Source organism: Rattus norvegicus, chromosome 10 (assembly GCF_021556685.1).
Source record: "Rattus norvegicus strain SHRSP/BbbUtx chromosome 10, alternate assembly SHRSP_T2T, whole genome shotgun sequence".
NCBI classification, from domain to species: Eukaryota; Metazoa; Chordata; class Mammalia; order Rodentia; family Muridae; genus Rattus; species Rattus norvegicus.
Window position 1 is genome coordinate 59,571,803 of NC_141543.1, and position 22,724 is coordinate 59,594,526.

Here is a 22,724-nt window from a genome sequence, read left to right on the forward strand (position 1 = left end):
TATTGATATTAAAATGATTTTTTTTTTTTGGTTCTTTTTTTTGGAGCTGGGGACCGAACCCAGGGCCTTGCGCTTCCTAAGCAAGCGCTCTACCACTGAGCTAAATCCCCAACCCCGATATTAAAATGTTTTAAAGGATCAACGTGAGGCTTCAGGGACTAGAGGTGAAATGTTATGCTTTAAAAGTAATGTATTTGGCCAGGCATGAAGACGCCTTTAATCTCGGCACTCAGGAGGCACAGGCAGGCGGATCTCTTTGGATTCAAAGCCAGCCTTGAATTCCAGGGCAGTCAGGGCTCTGTGGAGAAACCTTGTCCTCCCCCATCCCCCCAAAAAACACGTGTTTGGTGTCAGGTTGAAGAGGGTGAACTTGATCTTGTGATAGTCTTCACTGTCAACTTGAGTAGATTTAAAATTACCCAGGAAACATACTTTTTTTTTTGGGGGGGGGTTCTTTTTTTCTAGGAGCTGGGGACCGAACCCAGGGCCTTGCGCTTCCTAGGTAAGCGCTCTACCACTGAGCTAAATCCCCAGCCCCAAAGCATACTTCTGTTTGCATCTGTGAGAGTGTTTGCCAGGGAGGTTAGATTTTTGGAGGACACTCATCCCGTGGGCTGAGATTCTGGACTGAGTTTTTTAAGTAAAGAAAGCCAGTTGAGTATTAACCTCCATTTTTGTCTGCCTGCCTCCTAAATGGGTGGATACAGGAGACCATCACAATGGACTCTGTAGTTTGAACCATGAAGCTGAATGTACCTTTTCTCCCTTAATCTGTTCTTGTGAGGCATGTGGTCACAGCAAGGAGAAAGTATCCAGTGCAACCATGACCAAGGTTATGAAAGCAGGCATCTGCTGACTTTTTTTTTTTTTTTAACATTCTGTGGTGCTCCTCGTGGAACCCAGCGCCTTGCACACGCCAGGCAGGTGTTCTGCCACAGATCTACACACCAGCTCTTCTTTTCCTGAGACAGAGTCTCAGTATGTAGCCCCGGCTGTCCTTGAACTGCAGGTTCTCCTGCCTCCATTTCCAGAGTGCTGTGATTACGAGAATGTACCTCCATACCAGCTAGCAGTTCCTTACCGAGCAAAGCACGGGGTGACCTGGCCGGACTATCTAGCCCACGAGTGATGGTGATGCTGATAGTGACGTTTTCCTCCTCCCTTCAGCTTTTGTCATCCAGGAGCTGCTACAGTGGCCTCATGCCTTTCATTTCCTGTGGTTCTCTATCTCCCAGGACAAAGGATAAATCAGGGTTATCCTCTGGTGATCACTGAGTCCCTTTCCAAAGAAGAAAAGTTCTGCTGACATAGGCATTTGTGCTCTTCCTAAGGCTATAAAGGCTAATGACCTGTGACCATTATGCTGCCATAATAGAAATTCTAGAATTGCAAGTTAAGAGTGTACCTCAGGGGGTTGGGGATTTAGCTCAGTGGTAGAGCGCTTGCCTAGGAAGCGCAAGGCCCTGGGTTCGGTCCCCAGCTCCAAAAAAAAGAAAAAAAAATAAGAGTGTACCTCAGTAGATGAATGCTTGCCTACTATATATAAGGCCATCGATTCCATTGCCAACATTTAAGAAAAACAATGTGTTCCCCAAAATTGTATACACAGAGAGAGAGAGAGAGAGAGAGAGAGAGAGAGAGAGAGAGAGAGATTTGCATTCGACCTCTCTTCTTAGCCACCACCTACCTGAGGTGGTGGAGGAGAAAAGTTACTAGGACATGGGGGAAGTGGACCTGTTTAGCAATAGTTCTTTGGGGCGTGCTCCATCTTCTTGGGCAGCAGTTCAGACCCGTAACAAACACCAGACTCAGCAGCTTCAGACCAGTCCTCTAGGCAGGCAGACACCACACATGAACCAGCAACTGGGGTTCAATCCAGGAGAAACCAGAAGGCTCGCCAACTGGCCTGAGGGGAGGTCACTGAAGCAGCAAGCTACTGGCAGGAACTGCAGGAGCCGTTCTTTGGCGAGTTTCTCTCGATTGTGTCATTACCACAAGTTGAGCTCTGTAAGGTGAACCAATACATGCCCATCACTGTCAGAGACTAGCGAGGTAGAGCAAATCAAAGCTCAGCGCTGTCTCCCACTGTCTGTAGGGTCATAGTTTCACTCCTTCATCAAGAGTCCTTTCACAAAAAAAAAAAAAAAAAAAAAAAAAAAAAAAAAAGAGTCCTTTCACGTGTCTGCTATATCCAAGCATCCTTTCACCTGTGCCTGCTTCAGGGAAACAGTCTTTCTTGTGCATGTTTTAGCAAGACATCCTTTCATCTCTATGCCCCAGCAGACATCATTTGACATAACTTTCCAAACAAACGAGAAGTTTCTGAGTCATATACATATATGTGTGTGTAATGTGTATATACATACACTTTTATGCTGAGTGTGTAAAACCTGCCTTTTAATCCAGCACTCAGGTGGATCTCTATGAGTATGAAGCCAGCCTGGTTTACAGGGTGATGGGGGCCTGACCAGCCAATCCAACCAATCTGAAAAGTAAATGTCTTCAAGCTGGGGATAGACCTTAGTGGTAGCATCTATGAGGTCCTGGGTTCCAGCCAGGACCTAAATTTCGTAGCAGTCTTACTCATAATCATGTAAAACTGGAAGCAGCAACCAAGATATCTTTCCATATATGAATGGATAATAAATTGCTGGACATCAACAGTGGGATGTGATTAACTGATAAAAACAAAATTAGTGAGCTGGAGAGATGGCTCAGCAGTTAAGAGCACCCGACTAAAAAAAAAAAAAAAAAAAGAGCACCCGACTACTCTTCCAGAGGTCCTGAGTTCAATTTCCAGCAACCACATGGTGGCTCACAACCATCTATAATGGGATCCAATGCCCTCTTCTGGTGTATCTGAAGACAGCTACAGTGTACTTATATATAATAAATGAATAAATCTTAAAACAAAACAAAATTAGTCATCAAATGACTGTGATAGTGTAGAAGCTGAAGACAGGAGGCTCTCCAGTTCAAGAATAGCTTTGACTTTATAGTTATAATATCTCAAAAACAAACAAACGAAAAGAAATGGTCTATCTAACCACAAAAGTTAGGAATTAAATTGTGCATGGTAACACATGCCTTTAATCCCAGCAATCACAAGGCAAGACATGTGGATCTCTGTGAGTTCAAGGCCAGTCTGGTGTACATAACAAGTTCCAGGACAACCAGAGCTATAAGAGACTCTGCCTTGATAATAATAATAATAATAATAATAATAATAATGATAATAATAATAATAAATGAAAATTAAGAACATTTCTAAATCAAAGATGCCTATCTAAGCCAGGTATGGTAGTCTATGTTTGCAATCCCAGCACCCAGATGGCAAAAGAATTTCAAGTTCTAATCCAGCCTGGGCTACATGAGACTATGTCTCAAAATAACAATAAAAATAATTAATAAACAAGAGACTGACATATATACATACGCATACACACAAGCTCTAAAAGACAAGGGTATAACAAATTGAGCAATAAAATAAAGTATGCTGGACCATAAATATAAAACAAATATCTGTTAGTCCACAGGGATATCAGCAATATAAATTAATGTATAAATAAGTATATAAATGTATTAGTGGGAACAAACATCTCATACAGAAGAATTCCATGTAGCTGTTCTCTTTTCATGGAGGGAAGAAATAGCTGTCCCCGTTTTTTGTTTTATTTTTATTTGACTTTATTTTGTCTTTTTAAAAAAGATTTCTTTTTCTTATTATTCCTGTTTATGCATGTATACATGTGCATATATTCCTGTCTATGCATGTATACATGTGCATACAGTACCCACAGAGGCCAGAAGGGAGCATCAGATACCACTAGTGGTTTGTCAGCTGCTTTGAGGGCGCTGAAATTAAATTGGATTCTCTGAAGCCAGGAGGGGGGATGAGGGAGGAGAGAGTGTGACCCATGCCTTTAATATCAGGAGGCAGAAGCAGGTGGATCTCTGAGTGTGAGGCCAGCCTAGTCTGTAGAGTGAGCTCCAGGATAGCCAGGGCCACACAGAGGAACCCTATCTCAAACAAAACAAAACAAAACAAAACAAAACAAAACAAAACAAAACAAAACAAAACTGGGTCCTCTGGAGGATCAGCCAGTGCTCTTATCTGCTGCCTTTAACCCCAGCACTTGGGAGGCAGAGGCAGATGGATTTGTGATTTCGAGGCCAGCCTGGTCTACAGAAAGAGTTCCAAGACAGCCAGGGCTACACAGAGAAACCCTGTCTTGGGGGGAAAAATTACTTAAAAAAAATAACACCTTAAAAATCTGTCAATCTCTAGGGCATCTGGAATTAGAGACAGAAAGTGTATGCTAGTAATGTTGGATGTTAAGTACCCAGAGGGGCTTAGTGAAAGACAAAAGGAGGGGTCCACCTGCAGAAAGTTTCTGGCTCAGGGAGTTTCCAGAGAGACTAGATGTATTTCTAAGTTTCCAGGCACTGCTGCTGCTATAGCAACCATACTTTTGAGACCCACAGACTTTAAACTCAGGATGTGAAACCAGGTGTGGTGTGACCCTGTCACCCAGTATTGCAGCAGTCTGGAAATCTTCAGCACTCCACATGCTGAGGCAGGAGGATTTTGAGTTTGAGGCTCCTAAAGGCTACCACACACAGCAAGGTTGTCTGACAACATATGGCTCAGATCTGGCCCCCAAGGCTTCTAGGAGTTTCAGACATCTAAGAACAATAGGAATGGTTTTCTTTTTTTTTGTTTGTTTGTTTGTTTTTTTGAGGTATTCCTAAAAATAGGGATGTTTGAGACTGAATACAGATAATTTGAAAAGTCATCAGAAGATGCTCAACGTGCATCATGACCTGAACATCACCAAAGAAAGGAGCAGGGACCTTCAGGAACTGGAAAGGGTTCTGTCAACTCCAGACTTTCAGTATATTACTGAACGTGTAACACACGGGCAACCTCTCTTTTGGAGTATGTCCCACAGATATTATCTCATTTTACAAGGGGCTTCTGAGATGATTAGTAACTTGCCCACAGTCATCCAGATAGTAGGAAGGAAGATATTAGTCCACTAAGGAAGATGTTAATCGGAATTCAGCGCTAAGCAGGGTTGACTGTTATTCAGCTGAGCCCTCTGCTTCTTCCTGCCGCCCAGATAATGCCACCTACACCCCTACCTTTTTTTTCTCCAAGCTTTCTAAGCTCTTTTCCAGTTTTTTTCCCATGGGCTCTTTCATAATTATCCATACGAATGAAGCAAGGACAAGAAACAAGTCTGCTCTGTAACCTAAACCTCGCTGGAGAGGAAATGGAAATCCTTGTCTTGACCTGCCCGGCCTCCTCTAGGTCATTGTGACGAACAAGAGCTTAATAAGATCAGGTTTTGTTCCCTGGCTGGGCTTCAGGCCTCCCTTCCTTGGCGCCCACAGCTGGCCACACCCTGGTATTAGACCCTACAAACACTTTACTCGGCCTTAGGGGATGGGTGCCTTCCAGCAGGTGTGTCCCGTCTTCCCCGCAGGCGGGACCGCAGTTTCCGGACGGTCCTGGCATCCGTACAGCGCTGGGCGTGGCTGTGGTCAGGCAAACAGAGATGACCTGGGCTAGAGGACGATCGCAGGGAGCCCGCCACCCACAGGAGGAGCTGCGCAACCCTCCGCGCTCAGCCTCTGCATCCCGCCCCACCCCAGTTCCTGGACAGTGATTTTTAAAAACCACAAAGAAACAAAAAACAAAAAAACCTGCGGGTCTCCGGCACCCTCCCAATTTCAAGACTTGGAGCCGGGGTGAGGAGAGTTAACCAAACCGGTTCTAGTAGAGGCTGAGGGCCCGGCCGCTGGCAGCGCCTCCCATTGGCTGAGGAGCCGGCTCTGCGCTGATTGGCTGAGGAGCTCGGCTGTAGCTCTTGAGAGTCCCCATTGGCGCTGCGTTCCAGGGACCCGAGTGTGGCGGCCCGGCCTCCGCAGACTAGCTCGGGTAAAGGTGCTCCAGCTCCCGTAGCTACCTTGCCACGCTCATTCTTAGCCAGAATCCTAACTTCCTTCACGACCCTTCTCTTGCTGTCGCCGAGCAACTTCGGGTCTTCCCTCTGATTCTTTCCCTCTTGTTGCTTTTCTTTTTCCTGCTTCTCCAGCTACCATTTCGCAACTCCGCGTTTTCCTAAAATACTATTTGGTCCCCCTAATTTGTCGTCCTAGGCATCCCCACCTGCCAGCTTCTAACTTCTGCTCCTCCCTGATTTCAGTTCCCTTGGTCAACAGGGCCTTGTTGCCACACTCTCCTTCACTCCTCTTTCTTTCCTTTTTGCTACCCTCTGATCCCCAAATTCTCTCTAGCCTTACTTGACTTCTTGACATTAGACCCTGACACTTTAACTCTCTAAATTCCTACCTGTTGCAGCCTAGGCTTCAAAAAGCCAGGTGTTGTCCTGATATCCATCCCTGCTTTCTGAAGCTATTTCTACCTTTACCATGGACTTCTTGATGAGTGGTGTGGCAGCCTGCGGGGCCTGTGTGTTCACCAATCCCCTGGAGGTTGTGAAGACCAGAATGCAATTGCAGGGAGAACTGCAGGCTCCAGGCACCTACCAGCGCCACTATCGAAACGTCTTCCACGCCTTCTTCACCATTGGCAAGGTGGATGGCCTAGCTGCCCTGCAGAAGGGGCTGGGCCCTGCGCTCTTGTACCAGTTCCTGATGAATGGCATCCGACTGGGCACCTACGGGCTGGCAGAGTCTGGGGGTTACCTGCGCACTAAAGAAGGCACGCACAGTCCTGTCCGCAGCGCCGCAGCTGGGGCCCTTGCTGGGGTCATGGGAGCTTATCTGGGAAGCCCAATCTACATGGTAAGAAGAGGGGTCTGGTTTGGGGACATAGGGTGGGAGTCTGCCCTTCACAAGGGCATCGGTGACAGGGTGCTGTGCCCCTTAAGCAGGAAAAAGCACAGGAAAATGCTGGCAAGCTTCAAGGCCTTCTGATCTGCCACCCAACTGACTCTGCAGTGTGTTGATAAAGATTACAGACTTAGCTTCTGGAGAATTCCTTTGAGTTGGGGTGTCGTTTGTTTGTTGAGGCAGGGTCTCCCATATTGTAGTATCAAAACTTCCTCTGTAGCACAGCTTGGCTTCTAACTACAACCCAAACTCAGCCTTCCCAGTGCCTCAGTTAACAGGTATGCATCCTAGCTGCCTACAGCAGACTTCCTGGAACTCAACCCTGGCTTTGAAAGTATTCGTTGTTGCCACATCTGTAAGACAGTAATAATAATTGTAGTCTTCTGTGGAGTTGAGAGGACTGAAGGAAACAAATGGGATGTTCATGTGATATATAGGTCCTGGCAGATGGTATACATTTGACAATATTCCTCTCCTTTCTTTCCTTCCTTCTTTCTTCCTTTTTTCTTTTTTTCCCCTTGATATAGAGCCTGGCTTATATGGCCCAGGCTAATCTGAAACTAACTATGAACCCAAGCTGACTTGATCTTCCTTGCCTGTGCCACTGGAATGCTTTGACTCCAAGCATGTGCCACCATGCCCAGTGGCTGTGTAGCTTTTATTGTCTTATTACTGAGGCTGACTTTGTGTAGAAGGATGAGGAACCTGAGAAACATGCATCACTGAGTGTACGTCAGGAAAGTCCCGGCCATTACAGAATCACACTTTCAGTTTACTCCCGGGAGTTATCAGATAGGGGAGAAGGGTTGAGGAGCCTGAGACCCAGAGATGGTAGGTGTCCTGATCAAGGTTGCACAGCTGTTTGTTGCTGGCTTAGTGTAGCTGAGGGAAATGAGATGATCTACAGGAGAGCCAACTCGGTCTCACTCCTAGTGTGAGATTTGAGGACAAAGGCATCTTCAAATATCAGCTGAGCCCCTTTGGGTAGTCTGAGAGGGAGGCTGGTGGAGGTGACAGCTGAGATCTGCTCTGGAATGGGAACTGGCATAAGAGGCTAGACATCCAGAGCTTGCCTAACATGAAGTCTTAGGAAATATTACCATCCTTCTACCTCCACTCCCAACCCCCAGTCCCAAGGGAAGGAGGATGTGGAGGGGAGGCAGGGTATCTTGAGGTCTGTCCCCTGGGACTGCAGCCAAGGGACAGAGCCTCATGACCAATTTGTTAAGTGGGAAAAACAGTAATTACCAGATTAAAAGAATATATTTGTTGCTTAATACCCTAGAGGAAGTGTGAGGGATTTGGGTGTTTTGGTCTCCATGGTGGGAAGGTGACCCCTGGGACACAGGCTATGATACTTTCTTGTCTCCAGGTGAAGACACACCTACAGGCACAGGCAGCCTCTGAAATTGCTGTAGGGCACCAGTATAAGCATCAGGTGAGGGTTCCCCAAACCACTGGCGCACCCAACCATCTCCCCCAGTTTTTCCCAGCTTTCTGCCTATGCCTGGCAGCTCCAACTCTAGCCCCTGCTTTGCCCAAGCCCCTCAAGCCCCGCTCTGTCAGACCCTGGAGCCCAGCCGGACCCTTATGCCCTTGTGCCTCAGCTCTCCTGCACCTGTTTCTCCTGCCCCATTCTCTTGACCTGCTGAGGTCTGCACTTCCATACCTCCAGCCTGAACTCTGGGTTGGCGAGTGTCAGCAGACACCTGAGGGCACCTGTTCTGGCTCTAAGCCCACACTGGACTTGCTGTCTGGACCACAGGTGCATGGCACTTGACAGTGTTAACAGAAGGCAGTCCCCAATGCTCAGTGACTGAACCCCAACCACATGGTCTCCCCCCCTCCCCAGGGCATGTTTCAGGCACTAACCGAGATTGGCCAGAAACATGGTCTAGTGGGGTTGTGGCGTGGGGCCGTGGGCGGCCTGCCCAGAGTTGTCATCGGCTCCTCCACCCAGCTGTGCACCTTCTCATCCACCAAGGACCTCTTGAGCCAGTGGGAGGTACTTCCTGGGAACGGGTGGGGACATCCTTGGAATGGGAAACAAGGGTGGAAAAAGGGAGGTGGGCCCTGGTTCAAAAGTGAGGGAATTGTAGGATGATTTAGGAGCAGTGATTCCTTAGACAGATTCTGTCATCACCTTATACTAGAAGGGGTACCTAAGCCCTCTGGCCACTCCTTCAGTTATCACTGTGTTATCTCTGATGGTATGGAAGCTCCCAGAATTACCAGTTGTGTGCCCAGGGCAGGGCCTGTCCTGCCCTAAAGTTAGACGACTGTGTGGTTGATAAAAACCTTTATGTTTCTTATAGATCTTTCCTCCCCAGAGCTGGAAGGTGGCTCTGGCAGCTGCCATGGTGAGTGGAGTGGCAGTAGTCCTGGCCATGACACCCTTTGATGTGGCCAGCACAAGGCTTTATAACCAACCCACTGATACTCGAGGCAAGGTAAGGAAGTACTGTAGGGTTCAGGCTGACAAGAAAAGCTGGGGGTGGAGAAGCGGATCCTCAAATGCTGCCTAGAAAGGCGTCTGACCCTGGTGGGCTCTGACATGCTCCTCCTGTGCTCTCCCTTCCTCTCCGACATGCTCCAGGGCCTCATGTACCGGGGGATCTTGGACGCTCTGCTGCAGACAGCTCGGACAGAGGGCCTTTTTGGCATGTACAAGGGTATAGGTGCTTCCTATTTTCGCCTCGGCCCCCACACTATCCTCTCCCTCTTCTTCTGGGATCAGCTGCGTTCCTTTTACAGCACATATGCTAAATAGTGCTCACTCTCTTGTACTCCAAATCAACACTCTTTGGGCACCTCTGCCTCCACAGCTTCCTGTATCTCAGTGACTGCTGACCGATCTGACTTTTCAATGCACTTAAGGGGGACAGCCACGTCCACTCCTCTGTTCTCCTAGGGTTGAGCCACTAGATGGGTCTTGCTTTAAATTTCCCCACAAGTCCCCCTGAAATATTTCACACCCATCTCAGGGTTGAATCAGTCACTCCAAAGTGTATTTCTACTGCCATTCATGGGTGCCCTCCCCCCGACTCCCCGTTCCTGTGCACAGCTTTAAACTCCCCCTTCCAAGACCAAAGGGAACTGGGGAGACCAGGTGTCCTCTTAGATTCGAAGCCACAGAAATTATATTCTTCATAAAGCAAGTTTATTTCTGCCGAGGAGGTGTCTTATGTTCACATCCAGGGAGGCAGCAGAAAGAAACTCCCCCTCTCAGAACTGGGCCCCTGAGTCCTCAGCAGCACGCTGTGTTTCAACCATCTTTACTGGGGACCAAAGAGGTTGGGATCATGAAGAGTCAAACTAGTTACCAGCTGCTCAAAGTTACCCAGGCTCCAAGGTGGACATGACAGATTTTCAGGGCCAAGAGGCCTGCTGTGACACCTTAGGGTAAGGGAATAGAGGGAGAAGGAAAATGGTCCAGCTTGAGGTGCACAAGATCATACTTCCTATTCCCCAGAAAACCAGGAATCCCTGACCACCCCAAACCTGTGGCCTATTACTGCTTCCCTGAAGGAGTTTTGACCCATCCAACTTAATTGTCGTGGGGACCCAATTGCGAGCTTCCCACCCGCTCCTTCGTTCTTACGGGGGCTGATTGAAGGTGAGCAAAAGATCAGTCTGATACTGGGGCAACCGAAGCAAGGCCTGATGCAGTGTGACATCCTTTGCTACCTAAAGGGATCAGAATCGGCATGCTTACCAGGATACCTGGAGTTATCCCTTCCCAGCTCGAGGGCATCCCATTCACCGTGGCCCTCACCTGTTGGTTTTCTTTAGCTACCTGCTGCTTGCCAGAAAGGAACCAGGCATCTTGACAGCAGCCTCTCAGGGATAAGTTCTCCAAACAGAGAGGCTGCACAGATAGCACGTGCACACTCCTAGCCCCCTGCACCCCGCCAACGTCCTCAAAATGGTACCTGGCGTGGGAGGAACATGGGTAGGGAGGGGCATCTCTGAATAACCCAGTCCCACCCTCGAGCCTGGCCTGCTGCTATTGCCCTTGGAGTTTTCGTCCTGGATAACCGTCCAGCCACAGGCCCCGCCCACTTCCTCGGTTCCGGGCCTCCCGTTGGCTAGCTTTCTCACCGCGCAGCCGCTTCGCCCTGCACGTGGGCCTGCAGCTCCAGAAGTTCTATGATCAGACTCTGGTCGGTCACAGGATGGCAGAAAACTTCTTGGTTGTCTGGCACCGGTCGGAGGTCACTGGAGAAGGACAGGGACACTCTAGTCTCTGGCTCTTTCCGGTAACCCATCCGACCGGCCTCCAGGGCGGCTGGCTTTCTCACCTCACATCAATGGCCCCTCGGGGGAGGATGGCGGAAAAGGCGCCTCCGAACAGTGGACAGTTTCTGGCGGGCTCCATAGATCTAGTACTTGAGTCTGGACATTAGCGAGGTTTTAAAGAAACCTACACGGGTCTTCGAGGCATCATTTCCCCTGGTGTTCCCGGAGCAGCCACTACCTCCTCCGGTCCTACTAAGCTCTTGGACCTTTAAGATCTGGTCACGCCCTGCGAGCACGCTGACCAATCGGCGCCCGCGCTTTGGGGGCGGGGCTATTCTGGGGGACTGGTCTCAGGCTCTTGGGAAGGAACCTGGCCGAGTCTGGGGGTTGGTTTGCAGTCTGACTTGGGTTTAGGATTCATGGTGCTAGTGATGGGTTAATCCCTCGTGCCCACTTGCTTCTTCATTTTAAGGAGTCGTACCTTCTAAGAAGATCACTCGAGACTGTCCTTAAGGACAGTCGTTCAATTAAAGGACTTGTCTAGGTGGCAGGTTGTGGGGCCACTTGGCTCCAATGGACCGACATGCAGACCACTAATTCCAGGATCTAATGCTGGGACTTAGGGAAACAACAGGCCCAGGTGTGGGACTGGGTTAAGATTCAGACCTCAAGCCTTGATACCTAACCCGAGGATTACGTTTCTAATCCTCTCAAATCTTCCCCTTGGGAGGGCAAGGGGAAGCCCTCTCCTAGTACACCTGGACCAAAGCACAGATTAAACCATTGTTTTTCCTTTACGGATTTTTAGAGTGTTCTTTTAAGTATTTGTTGAACTTTTATCCTTCCAGTTAATTTCTCCATTCATCCTTGATCTCTAGCACCTGGCAAAACGCTTAGCACATAATAGGCCTGGTGGTCTATTGTTGCACTACTGAATAAATCTACTAGTGCCAATGCCTGGAAGCCACGAGGCCACCCATACCCTCACGGATTTTACATAGCATCTCTTTCCTAGCTGAGAACCGGCTGGGGATTCTCACCCTGGCCAAATGAACCCTCATAATTTACTGAAATGGAGCCGAGGGTTGCATGCCCGCTGGTGCCTTAAATTGCGGCTCATTTCCTTCATGAGCCTGACAATACAAAAGTACACCTCACCAAGGTGTAGAAGCATCAGTGCAACTTGCTTAAAGTTGCTTAAAGTTTGATTTACAGAGCTCTTGAGGGCACTCTAAAGGGTGTTCTAACCAGGACATAGGTGTAGAAACTTAGAGACCACAGTGTGTATGTACCTAGGAGGTGTAAATATGCGTGGGGGAGGGCAGGTAGGCAGAGTCAAGGAGTTGTGAAGATGGTTAAGGATGGAGGATGTTGCGTGTTTACTCATTGTTTGCAATGCTAGGGATCGAGCCCAGGGGCCTCTACAATTAGATTCTACCCCTCATCCCCTCCCCCTCCCTCTCTCCCTCCTTGTAACTGAACCTTAGCCTCTTAAGTGCACTTAAGTGTGCCCCCACCCCATTTGGATACCTTACTTCTTACTTAGGCATTGGTCTTCTCTCTGAACCTTTCCTCTTCTCTTAAGCTCTGTTAGGAGTGAAATGTGTCCAAGCATGGTGACTCATGCCTTTAATCCCAGCACTGAAGAGGCAAAAGCAGTCAGATCTGTAGTTTTTTGGGTTTTTTTTTTTTTTTTTTTTTTTTTTTTTTGGAGCTGGGGACTGAACCCAGGGCCTTGCGCTTGCTAGGCAAGTGCTCTACCACTGAGCTAAATCCCCAACCCCAGATCTATAGTTTGAGACCAACCTGTTCTGCATTGTGAGCTGTAGCTCAGCCAGGGTTATATATTGAGAATTGAGATGTCGGTGTCGGTGTCTCTGTAAGAGAAGGAGTATGGCAGGCCCCCATGGGATAGAAGGAGCTGCCCATGGAGGTCTTCGGTTTGTCCATGTATGCCTGTCTCTCCTCCCCACCAGGAGCAGCAACAACTCAAATAGCTTTGTACGCAGTCAAGCAGATCAGAAATCCTTGGGGAGGGACCTCCAAGGACATAAATGCTATCAACAAGTTCATAACACTAAGTACCAAGGACGGAGACCTATAATAAACCAGAGGGAGGAGAAAGTTTCTTCAGCTTTCCCCTCTGGCGTTCCTGGCATACGTCATGTTCCACAGTGGAGTAGGCCTTTCTCCAGCCTCTGAGTTCTTGGGATAGGAAGTGGGGAACAAAGATGTGCCAAGGCAGATCTCTCCTTGGAGAGTGGGGTGGAAGGCCAGCTTGTCTTGGCAGATCTCTATATCCCTACTGTTGGCTCACCATCCCTCTCTTGGTGTCTGCCATTTCTTCTGCTCTTCTCAGTGCTGACACCCCAGTGTGTTCAAACTCAAACTCCCTTTGAAACTGGAACTACCTGGGTCCATTTGTTGTCATTTGATCTGAAAGTACCTATTTGGCAAGCTCTCCTGTTTACGTCGTCCCGGAACCAGAGTTCAGTGAAAACCTTGGCCAGGCTGCAGCTAGGACAGGTGTACTGGGACAAATGTCAGATGGCACACATCTGTTCTCATTGTGTGAGTGTCTCCAGCTCAGTTGGCTGGGGGCAGTACACCTACAACGGGGACAAGCGGTTTGGTGCTCTGGGACGGTCCCTGCCCTTTGAAAGAGCAAAAAGATCGACTTCAAGGGGCCTGGCGAGATGGCTCAGCAGTTAAGAGCACATGTTACCCTTGTAGAGGACCTGGGTTCAATTCCCAGCACTTACAGGGTGGTTCACAATCATCTGCAACTCTAGTTCCAGGGGAACTTGTTCCCATTTCAGACCTCCACAGGTACCAGATAGACATGTGGTAAGCATCGGTGCAGGCTCATAAAATAAAATATATAAATCTAAATGGGAAATCAGTGCCAAACATCCCTTTATGGAAGAGTTAAGGCAACACATTTCTTGTATGCTGCAGCTTTAAGCCTTCAGTCCTACCATGAGTCTCTTTGAAATGTTGGTGAAGGTCAGAAAAATGTTTGTAAATCATGGAATAAAGTGTGTAAGAACACGAGAGAACTAGCTCGTTTTGTTTGCTTCTCATTACGTCGTAGTCTTGGCTGGCCTGGAACTTGATATGTAGATCAGGCTGGCTCCAAACATAGACATCTGTCTGTCCTGAATGTATGTGTACTCTCCGTACGTGTGTGTGTGTGTGTGTGTGTGTGTGTGTGTGTGTGTGTGTGTATCCCATGGAACTGGAGAGTTAGAGATGGTTGTGAGCCACCATGTGGGTTCTGGGGACCAAACCTGAACCTGAATCCTCTGTAAAAAGCAGCAAGTGCTGAGCTATCTTTCCAGCCCCACAGCTATTTTCTTTTTAAGATTTGTTATCATCATTATTATTAATATTATTACTATTACTACTACTACTTCTACTGCTACTACACTACTCTCTCTGTGTGTGTGTGTGTGTGTGTGTGTGTGTGTGTGTGTGTGTGTGTGTGTGCCAACCAGCTAGGGATGTGCAAGTGTCCTTGGAGGCCAGAAGAAGGTATGGATCCCCTGGGAGCTGGAGTTACGAGCATTTGTGATCTACCTAGTCAACGAGTCACCTCTCTAGCTTCATTATGGCAGTGTTTTGCTTTTCAAAATTTTCTACATTTTTCTTGATGGGAATGATGTTTTCATTTACAAGTATGTATGTGCACCACCTGTACGTGTGGCCTGTATATATTCCCAGAGGGAATCAGAACCCCTGAAACTAGAGTTACAGATCACCAGGTGGGATGCTGTTGGACCTGGTCCTCTGCAATATCAGTGAGCGCCATGGGAAAGCCATGTCTCCAGCCCCTGCTTCTGTTTGAGACTGGGCCGGTCTTGCTGTGTGGTCCAATCTGGCCTTGAATTGGAAGTAGTGCTTACTTCCATCTCGGCCTCACAAGTGCTGGAATGTCAGGCATGTCACCATGCCTCACTAAAAACATTTAAAAAAATAAAAATAAAATAAAAAATAAAAAAAGGGGTTGGGGATTTAGCTCAGTGGTAGAGCGCTTGCCTAGCAAGTGCAAGGCCCTGGGTTCGGTCCCCAGCTCCGAAAAAAAGAAAAAAAAATAAAATAAAAACATTTTAAAGTATTTATTTTGTCAGGCAAATGGAATACACCTTTAATCCCAGAACTCAGAAGGCAGAGATAGGTGGATCTCTGAGTTCAAGACCAGGTGAGTGAGTTCAGGATAATCAGGGCTATTAGAGAACCCCTGTCTCAAAAAAACAAAACAGAATAAAAAGACTTATTTTATGAATATTTTGTCTTCGTGTGTGTGTGTGTGTGTGTGTGTGTGTGTGTGTGTGTGCGTGCACGTGCACTAGGTGTATTCCTACTGCTATGGACCCCCTGGAATTGGAGTTACAGACAGTTCTGAGCAGCCATGTGCTTGCTGGGAATTGAACTGGGTCCTCTGGAAGAGTAGCCAGTGCTCTTAATGGCTGAGCCATTTATTTTACCCCCCCCAAATATATATTCTTCATTTGCTTATTTGGTTTTGAGACAAGATCTTACTCAGACTAGCCCAGATGGCTTTCCCTAGGCTCCTGAGAGTGCTAGAATTATACTAAGGTAGAATAAAATGCTTAAACACACTCATCAAAATCCAGAGCTTTGGCTGGAAAGATGGCTCAGTGGTTAAGAGCACTGACTGCTCTTCCAGAGGTCTTGGGTTTAATTCTCAGCAAGCACATGGTGGCTCACACCATCTGTAATGGGATCTGATGCCCCCTTCTGTGTGTTCAGCAACAGTGTACTCACATAACATAAATAAATCTTTAAAATAAATAAAGCCAGAGCTTTGACCACTCAACTGGAAGTTCCAAGAAGTGGTCCTCGCCAAAGCTCACCTCTTGGTCAGTATTTAATAAAGTCAGTTTAATCAAGCTTATAAGCTCACTTCTGTTATTCCAACGATCAAGAGGCTGAGGCAGGAGGATCTTCTGGCCAGCTCAGGCTACAGAGAAAGTAATACCACAGAATAAACCAGTCATGGTGGCGTTTGGGAGACAGAAGGAGGATAGGAAGCTCGAGGCTGGGGCTGGAGAGAGGGCTCAGTGCTTTTGAATGGATACCTGTTCTTGAAGAGAACCTGAGTTTGATTCCTAACCCCCATTTCAGGCAGCAATGTCACTTGAAAGTCCAGTTCTAGAAGATCCAACCCCCTCTCCTGGACTCTGTGACACCTGTACTCACGTGTGCATCACACACACACACACACACACACACACACACACACACACACTCACACAACTAAAAAATAAACTCAATAGCCAGGTGTAGTGGTGGAGGTCTTTTAACACTAGCATTCAGGAGGCAGAGGCAAGTGGATCACTGAGTTTGAGACCAGCCTGGTCTACACAGAGTTCCAGAACAGCCAGGGCTGTGCAGCAAGATTGTCTCCAAACAACAGAACTCAGTTATATTAATTACTTTTCTATGGCTAAGATATGACCAAGGGGACTTACGGAAGAGTTTTTTGGGCTTAGGACTTCAGAGGGTTAGAGTTTATGATGGAGGTGGAGAAGTAGCCAGAAGTGAGAGATCTTGGCCAAAAGCAGAAGGCAAAGAAAGCTAATTAGAAATGGCCAGAGTCTTTTGAGACGTCAAAGCATAACCCAGTGGCATACTTTTTTTAAAAATTTATTTATTGTATGTATATGAGTACGCTGTCACCGTCTTCAGACATACCAGAAAAGGGCATCAGATCCCATTACAGATGGTTGTGAGCCACCATGTGGTTGCTGGGAATTGAACTCAGAACCTCTGAAAGAGCAGTCAGGGCTCTTATCCACTGAGCCATCTCTCCATCTCTTCGAGATATTTCTTCCAACAAAGCCACACCTCCTAATCCTTCCCAGCCACCTACTAGGGACCAAGTATTCAAATATATGACCTCCTGGGGGGTCGTTCTTATCAACCCCCCAGGTATATGAAACCAAAGGGGAACAAAAGAAAGACAGATCTTTAATTTTAAAAAATTATCTTACCTGCCTATCTGTGTGTATACAGTGTATGTGTGGTACCTGAGGAGGCCAGGCAAGGATACCAGATCCCTTGGAGCTAGAATTACAGATGGTCGTGAGCTGCCACGTGGGTCCTGGGAACCAAATCGGTGGTGCTCTACAAGAGCTCTTAGGGTCTGAGTCGTTTCTCCAGCCCCATGAAAATAAATGTTTAAAAGGGAGTTCGGGGCCATCCTTGGCTGCATAGTGAGTGCAAAGCCATGGAGCCCTGGCAGGGATGAGGACGCAGTGTAATGAACAAGGTCCTTATGTTCTACCCTTACCACTAGGCAGAAAGATAAGGGGAAAGAAGGCAGATGGAACAGACCTTTTTTTCCCCCACTCTGTTTACATTGCCTTTAAAGCCAACCTAAAAGGAAGCGAGGCATTTTCCCTGGCAGTGCCCTAGTTCAGATAATTTTATTTTCATTTCCTCTAAGCACTAGGTAAACATCATAGTTCATATTTTTTTATGCAGGTGTGGTTAGTTAAGGCCTGTATTTCCAGCACTCTGGAGGTTGAATTAGGATCTCAAGTTTGAGACCATCCTAGGCTACAGAGTAAGTTTCAAGTTAGCTACATCGTGAACCCCACTCCCTCAAAAAGTTCTTCTTTTCATCTGCCGTGTTACACGACTAGGGAGAAATGATGAAGACCTTATACTTACTATTGTGGGCCTTAGCTCCATGACCCTAATGCCTGTCAAGAGTCCCACCTCCTAGCATTGGAGTCCAAGCTTCGTTATGAGTAGCAGTGGGACAAGCCCATTCACAACGTGGTGCCACGAATTCAGAGACAGCTGTTCCGTGGCTACTGCTCTGTAACTCTTGTCATGAGGAACCTGGGTCTGGAGCCAGCTAACAGTTCAGATCCCCGCCACCTCCAAAGCAAGTTGTAGAATCCCCTCAAATCAGTTCTGGAAACCTTTCTTGAGACTTCTGGTCAGGTTCGTGCCCCTCCCCCTAGCCTCTTACCTCTCTCAACACATGTTCACGAGGTGGAGAGAGGATAAGATTTGGACAAGCTAATGAGTGATAGGGTGTGGGGTATCAGATTGCAACCTGGTGGCCTGCTGGGGTCTGAGGACGGTCACAACTCTTCAAAATCCCATGGGCCTCAGTGGGGAAGGAAGACCCAGCATGACAGAGTGAAGTAGGAGTTCCTTGGTCTACAACCCAAGCCAGGATACTTGTTGTTTGGCCAGTGGCTGTATCTGTCCTTTCTTTGGGAACCCTTTAGGTGCTATCCATTTTGGAAACCCACAGGATCCAGTCTATAAAGTTACACACAACTGAACCTTCTCACCTGTTTTATTTGGCCAAGGTCAATTCCTTGCAAGTTCCCACAGGTGAGATGTTGGGAGAGTGGGGAGGGCCTACCACATTGTAGTGGCACAGAGAGGACTTTGCCTCTGGGCAAAGATTTGGCCCACCGAGCTCCGTAGGACTCAGTGGCCAGGGGAAAGAGGACACTTTCTTCTGTCTCCCTGGATACCTTCCAGGGCATCTTAGGTACTTAGGGCAACGCAAAGCCACTCTACCAGTTAGCCCTGACTATGGTTTAGTCTGAGCTCTCAGACCTGCACACTCTCCCTAGATAAACTTCATCTACCCACATCCCAGTGCCTCAATCTCTTCTAACTGCCTCCTGGATATCCCCTCTAACATACTTCTACCAGTGTGACCCACTGACCTCTTGAACTCAATAATTTCAAAGCAAAGCCTAAACTTAGCTTCCAAATGTGATGTGTTCCTCTTGCCAATAGTGAAAAGTTTGTAAACCCAGTGATCCAGGGGGCAGGCCAGGGCTCTGGGCTTCATTACTGGTTTGCTTTCTTCTCCACCGCCTTCTTCCTTATCACCTCTTCACGCTTACCTCCCGCCCCTGTCCACTTTCTGGTTGTTTCCATTGGTTCTCAATCCTCCCAATTCTCCCCATCTCTAAGACCTACTACTCTTCCAGGCCAACACTATTGCTGTGGGCACTGTATAGCTTTTACACTGGACTCTCTCCACCTCTCTTCCTTCTCTGCAGCTGCTGTAATCTCTAGGTCTCGAGTTGGGCTGGAGTGTAACTCAGTATAACTCAGTATGCTTGTCCAGCATGCATGCAGTCCAAGGCTCGGTTCTGAACATCACATGAAGCCGGCTGTGGTAGTGCATTCCACACCTCTGCCTTCCGGAGGTGAAGGATGGAAGGCTGAGGTCAAGGTCATTCTCGGCTATACAGTGAGTTTACAGCCAGTGTAGATTACATGAGCCCCTATCTCAAAACAGCCAAATCACAAATCTGTTCATACCTGCATCCCCTAAACCTACCTCAAGTGCTTTCCCACTGTTCTTGGGTCTTATCCTGATTCCTTAACATGTTCTGCTAGGTCTTTGCCTGGTCTCTTTCTAGTTTGCTCTTCATGGCCCAGACAGACTCATTTTCAACCATTTCGTTCCTTAGTTAGCATACCCTGTCCAGCCTGAGGCTCTGCAAATGTTTTCCTACAGGGCTACCGCACCTTCTCTGCTCTTTTAAACAGGCAAACCGTTGTGCTCATGCCTCCAGGACTCTTGCTGTTGAGAACTCTCAAAGTAAAAGAAAGAATTCACCTATTCCAAGTCAGCTTCCCTCCATTGTGTCACAATGCCAAGTTTCTTCACAACCCTTACCTGGTGGACAGACAACCCTCTGTCTCACTCTTCCTGTTCCTGAAGCCAAAGAGAGAGATGCTGTCACTCGTGTCTGTCTGTGTTTGTGACCCTGTGCCAAAGGCAATCCTAATAGCTAGCTTACCCAGATAAACCCTAGAGATGCCTAGGCCCATCCAGCAATTCCTTAGCTTCACCTCTGGCTGTTTGCTGCCCCCAAGTGCCCAACTATAGACTAGAGCGTTCTTGCTTGTTTAACACCAAGAACATCAGGTGTGAGACAAGAACAGTTAGACAGACCATGGCACGGCTCCTGGAGGCGACATCTTCTCAGTCCACAGGCTCACTGCTTCCTAGTGCCCACGTCCCTTTCCTAGAGAAAGCAGTTCTCATATGGTAGTACACACTGGGCCCTATTGTCCACAAGCCTCCTGCTGGCTGCCTGCCATCCCTGTAGTGGTGCCCTCTACCAGCATCTGCGCACAGAAATGTCCTAATTCTGCGATATATCTATCCTCCTATAAAAACTGAAGAAAGACAAGGTAGAGAGGGAGGAGAGAGATACAAAGGGAGAAAGGACAAGAAAGAGAAATTAATGTCAAGTTAGTGTACTTTGTTGGCCTGATGACACAGAACCACTGGAAAAGCCAACCAAGATAGAAGAGTTGATCTACCTACAAACCCAGTCCATTGACACCACTTTCTATTAAGGAAAGCCCCCAAAATCCTTATTTAAAAAAAGGGGGGGGGAGGAGGCTGGAGAGATGGCTCAGCGGTTAAGAGCACTGACTGCTCTTCCAGAGGTCATGAGTTCAATTCCTACCAACCACATGGTGGCTCACAACCATCTGTAAAGAGATCTGATGCCCTCTTCTGGTGTATCTGAAGACAGCTACAGTGTACTTATATATAATAAATAAGTAAATCTTTAAAAAAAAAAAAAGGAAATAGCCATACAGGTGTCTGGAGAGATGGCTCAGAGGTTAAGAGCACTGTCTGCTCTTCCAGAGGTCCTGAGTTCAATTCCCAGCAACCACGTGGTGGCTCACAAGCTTAATCTCCTAGGATCTGATATCCTCTTCTTTTTTTTTTTTTTTTTTTTTAAATTTGAATTTTACTTTTATTTATTTGTTACTTATATGAGTACACTGTAGCTGTCTTCAGACACACCAGAAGAGGGCATTGGATTCCATTACAGAGGGTGGTAAGCCACCATGTGGTTGCTGGGAATTGAACTCAGGACCTCTGGAAGAGCAGACAGTGCTCTTAACCGCTGAGCCATCTCTCCAGCCCCTGATATCCTCTTCTGACATGCAGATAGAACACTCATATACATAAATCTTTTTTTTTTAATATATTTATTTTTTGTAGGTGAGTACACTGTAGCTTTAGACACACCAGAAGAGGGCATCAGGTTTCATTACACATGGTTGTGAGCCACCATGTGGTTGCTGGGATTTGAACTCAGGACCTCTGGAAGAGCAGTCAGTGCTCTTAACCGCTGAACCATCTCTCCAGTCCCCATAAATAAATCTTAAAAAAGAAAGTTACATGGCTTATTTTACATTAACACCTTTATGCTTATTTACTTTTCTTTTATGTGCATTGGTGTTTCGCTTGCATGTCTGTGTGACAGTACTAGATCTCTGGATCTGGAATAACAGTGTGAGCTGCCATGGGTGCTGGGAATTACTGGGAACTGGACCCAGATCCTTGCAAGAGCACCAGTGCTCTTAACCACTGAGCCATATCTTCATCCCCAAGGACAAATATCTAAAAACAAAACAACAAAAACCATGCTAGCTGTGTGTTGGTGGCACATGTCTACAGAGCAAGTACAGTATAGCCAGAGTTGCAAAGAAAAGCAAACCATCTGTGAAAAAATAAATCTGGAATTGCCCAGTGGTGCAAAAGTACTAGCCTCTAAGCCCACTTCTGCAACTTGCCTTCTGACAGTCACTTGAGTTGTATGGCATTTGTGCCTCTCCTATCTCACCCCTGCCACCACAGATAAATGAAACTTAAAACATTTTAAAGTTGATGCCAGTTTTCAGCTTTTATATCCACTAATTTGTTCAACATAGACTCACTGGCCACCTGGTAGGCGCCAGACACTGTTAGAACAGAGTTCCTGGGACCGTGGAGTTAACACTGTGCTTGGGAGAAAGGTTTGTTTAAGGTGGGATCACAACAGTGACAGTGACTTGGGCTGAGGTGTCTGCACTGCTGTGACAGCCTTGTGTACAGATTTGTTTAGAAATCTGTTACAGGGCTGGGAAGATGGCTCACTCTGCCTGGCTGATTGATGAATTTGTGAGAACTTGTTTTCTGACGTGCAGAGAGCTGAAGGCTTCAACAGTAAGATGGACATGATAAAGATACCGGATCAAGTTAAAGGCTCTGAGTGAGAAAGAGGGAAGAACATGAGGTCGTTGGGAGCTGTGGGAGGGGATGGTCAGGTGCGGGCTCTTGAATCTGTGGGGGTACAAGTTTTGATGATGATAAGACTAAAGATAATACCTTTAAAAAAAAAAAAGACTAAAGATGAGGTACAATGGAGGCTACTGACCGTAAATTCAGGGTGGCCACTGACACAACCCAGGATACTTAGGTGGAAAGCAAAGCAGGGAAGTTTGAATAATTGAGGAGCGATGGCACCAGCCAGAGATGATACTTCTCAAAATAAATACAGGCTGACATGACAGCAGGCTGGTTACTTCATGAGCCAGCCATCCTTTACTTCTGAATCAAGCACTTAGTAAAGCTGACCTAGAACTCGCTCCGCAGACCAAGGTGGCCCAGAACTCGGAGAACTGCCTGCCTCCACCACACCCGGCTTCTAAGTGGGTTGTTGTAAAAATGTCTCATCTTTAGAAATATTTGCTGAAATACTTATAGCTGAAGAAACAGCCTTGGCTGGAGCTAGGTGAGGAGTGACGGGTGTCCACTAGTG

General features: G+C 47.2%; 2 protein-coding genes and 1 long non-coding RNA gene across 8 annotated transcripts; 1 reads left to right on the top strand and 2 right to left on the bottom strand.

The window, feature by feature from the left end:
* Positions 1 to 1,525: 1,525 nt before the first annotated feature.
* Positions 1,526 to 5,791, bottom strand: LOC148002924 (uncharacterized). The gene is made up of 2 exons (XR_015631741.1): positions 5,437 to 5,791; positions 1,526 to 2,005 (listed from the first exon to the last, which is right to left on the bottom strand). It is a non-coding gene; the product is annotated as an uncharacterized LOC148002924 (long non-coding RNA).
* Positions 5,792 to 5,891: 100 nt separating this feature from the next.
* Positions 5,892 to 14,159, top strand: Slc25a35 (solute carrier family 25, member 35). 5 transcript variants are annotated; one of them, XM_087573637.1, is made up of 6 exons: positions 5,892 to 5,944; positions 6,368 to 6,813; positions 8,234 to 8,299; positions 8,714 to 8,866; positions 9,177 to 9,311; positions 9,458 to 14,159. In XM_087573637.1, exons 2-6 carry the CDS (start codon positions 6,439 to 6,441, stop codon positions 9,629 to 9,631), a joined length of 903 nt encoding a protein of 300 aa, XP_087429763.1. In that variant the 5' UTR covers positions 5,892 to 5,944; positions 6,368 to 6,438; the 3' UTR covers positions 9,632 to 14,159.
* Rangrf (RAN guanine nucleotide release factor) lies at positions 10,000 to 11,371 on the bottom strand. 2 transcript variants are annotated; one of them, NM_001105790.1, is given in 5 exon segments: positions 10,000 to 10,257; positions 10,463 to 10,548; positions 10,637 to 10,793; positions 10,963 to 11,079; positions 11,163 to 11,371. In NM_001105790.1, coding segments are annotated over 5 exon segments (558 nt in total). In that variant the 5' UTR covers positions 11,240 to 11,371; the 3' UTR covers positions 10,000 to 10,136.
* Positions 14,160 to 22,724: the final 8,565 nt, after the last annotated feature.